General features: G+C 43.0%; 1 protein-coding gene across 1 annotated transcript; it reads right to left on the reverse strand. All coding sequences in view use genetic code 11, as the record gives it.

Moving 5' to 3' along the window:
* Window positions 1-620: 620 nt before the first annotated feature.
* Window positions 621-1,481, reverse strand: EGR_10673 (hypothetical protein; the record flags this gene model as incomplete). Its single annotated transcript, XM_024499922.1, has 2 exons — window positions 621-729; window positions 1,396-1,481. 2 exons carry the CDS (start codon window positions 1,479-1,481, stop codon window positions 621-623), a joined length of 195 nt encoding a protein of 64 aa, XP_024345670.1.
* Between the last annotated feature and the right edge of the window lie 363 nt (window positions 1,482-1,844).

The raw sequence follows: 1,844 nt of genomic DNA on the forward strand, positions 1-1,844 counted from the left end.
GCGATGAAAGCAAAGTGTCAGCAAAGTCACCAGCCACGACACATCACAATTCTTTAGCCACTGACAGAGGCAACCGTTATTTAGCTCTTATTTTTACTTAAACTGGAGAGTACCCCTAAATTCAAAGGGATTTAAACCCAAATATTCCACTCAAAGGTACCAGAGATGATAATACCTTATCCAAACAGTGCCACCGTGGCTCACACACCTCGTTCACTTTGATCAACAAGGAAATGAATATTTATCTCCACGAGTCCACTTGACCTTACACACTTCTTTGTCCAACAGAAAAACTAAAGAGCGACACAAAATTTCCGAGACTTCATCACAGCTTTGAAAAGGAAAGTTATTGAGTTGGAATGGAGAGGGTGAGGGATCTAGGCAATCTTTCATTATTCCTCTTGGGATCGCTGCCAGAAGAAAAAGAATGATCATTCCAGTGCTTAGGGCTTCAAGCTTACAGAATGTACCATAACACCTAGGCGGTGTTCAAAGGCGCGAATTTACCACATCATAGAATCTGGCTTGGAAATTGTTGTAGAAAAACTAGAAGCGACTAGATTAAACGCTGGAGATGACACTCAGGGCTTTCATACAGTCACGCAGACCCCTATGGTATCTTAATTCGGTGGTAGTGACGGCGGTGGCGACAGAACGCCGTGTACCTCGTCAACTACCGATGGTGATTGCTTGCGACGATGCAGGAGACAAGGGAAGTAGGCCAGTAATCTAACACCCAATATCACCAAAAGGTGTTATTGGGCGCTGCAACTGCGTACAAAGCATCGAGCTGATACTTTCATCCTCATGGACGCCGTCAAGCACTAAATGAATGTAATAACAGACAAAAATCAGTCATCAACCACTACGTTCTACTGCTACAATATGTATGACCATTGGCGCATTTTCTCCCATTTGATCTACTTTACCTCTTCCTAAACAAAGGCATCACTTATATGTGACGCACGAGCTCAGATAATAAGATCTTGTCAAAGGAATGATGTTGGAAGTGGGAAGTTAAGTGTAAAAAGAGGTGGAAAATAAAATCCTCCCCTTTCTACACCCAGCCACGTATTCTCCGATCTAGAAGCCTGAAATACGAAGAAGCCTGTCAGTGTGGCTGCGTCTTTCAAATTCAGCATTTGTGGTAGCTTTTCAAAAATCAAGAATTTTCGCATTCACAAGCGAATGCACTGTGCTAGTCCTTCGCACAAACGACGGTGTGTCGTGCGCAGTCCCACCAAAGGTTAGTTTGTACGTCGTCCATGCAAACTATATGCTCACATACATATATGCTCATTCGGTAGGGTGGAAAACCACCACTCTCACAATCGCCAATAACAGTTCGCCTTTTGCGATTATCATCAAGACATTGACATCATTTAAATGACGCACCGCTGCACGATTACGTGTCCCATTGCTGCGCTGTGCTTGCAGTAAATATTTGCCGGATCGGATTTGATGCCTTTGTTTCCTGCCATCTTAATTAGGACTGTCATCTGAATCCTCGAAGAATTCTTGTACAAGGTACAAAGTGAGGCTCTACCACTTACTCATGGTATCGTTGCTGCTAATGCTGGTAACTGCAGAAGCAAGTAGCATATCTCATATTTCATTCACATGAGTCAACATACACACCGATTACGCATGTAACCACCCCCAGTGAGGTCAAGTGAATTGCTTTGGGTGAAAACACTTGACGTATGCACTAAGGGGAAAGACTGATTACTTAATCTATTAACCCAAAAGTGAATGATAGGTGATTAAAGGCATTAAAGACTAAAGACTAAAATAATTAGTCCGCAGTGGAGGGCAGCAGAAGCAAGTGGACCAGGAATTAATTC

This window comes from Echinococcus granulosus (genome assembly GCF_000524195.1).
Source record: "Echinococcus granulosus chromosome Unknown EG_S00249, whole genome shotgun sequence".
Classification (NCBI taxonomy): Eukaryota; Metazoa; Platyhelminthes; class Cestoda; order Cyclophyllidea; family Taeniidae; genus Echinococcus; species Echinococcus granulosus.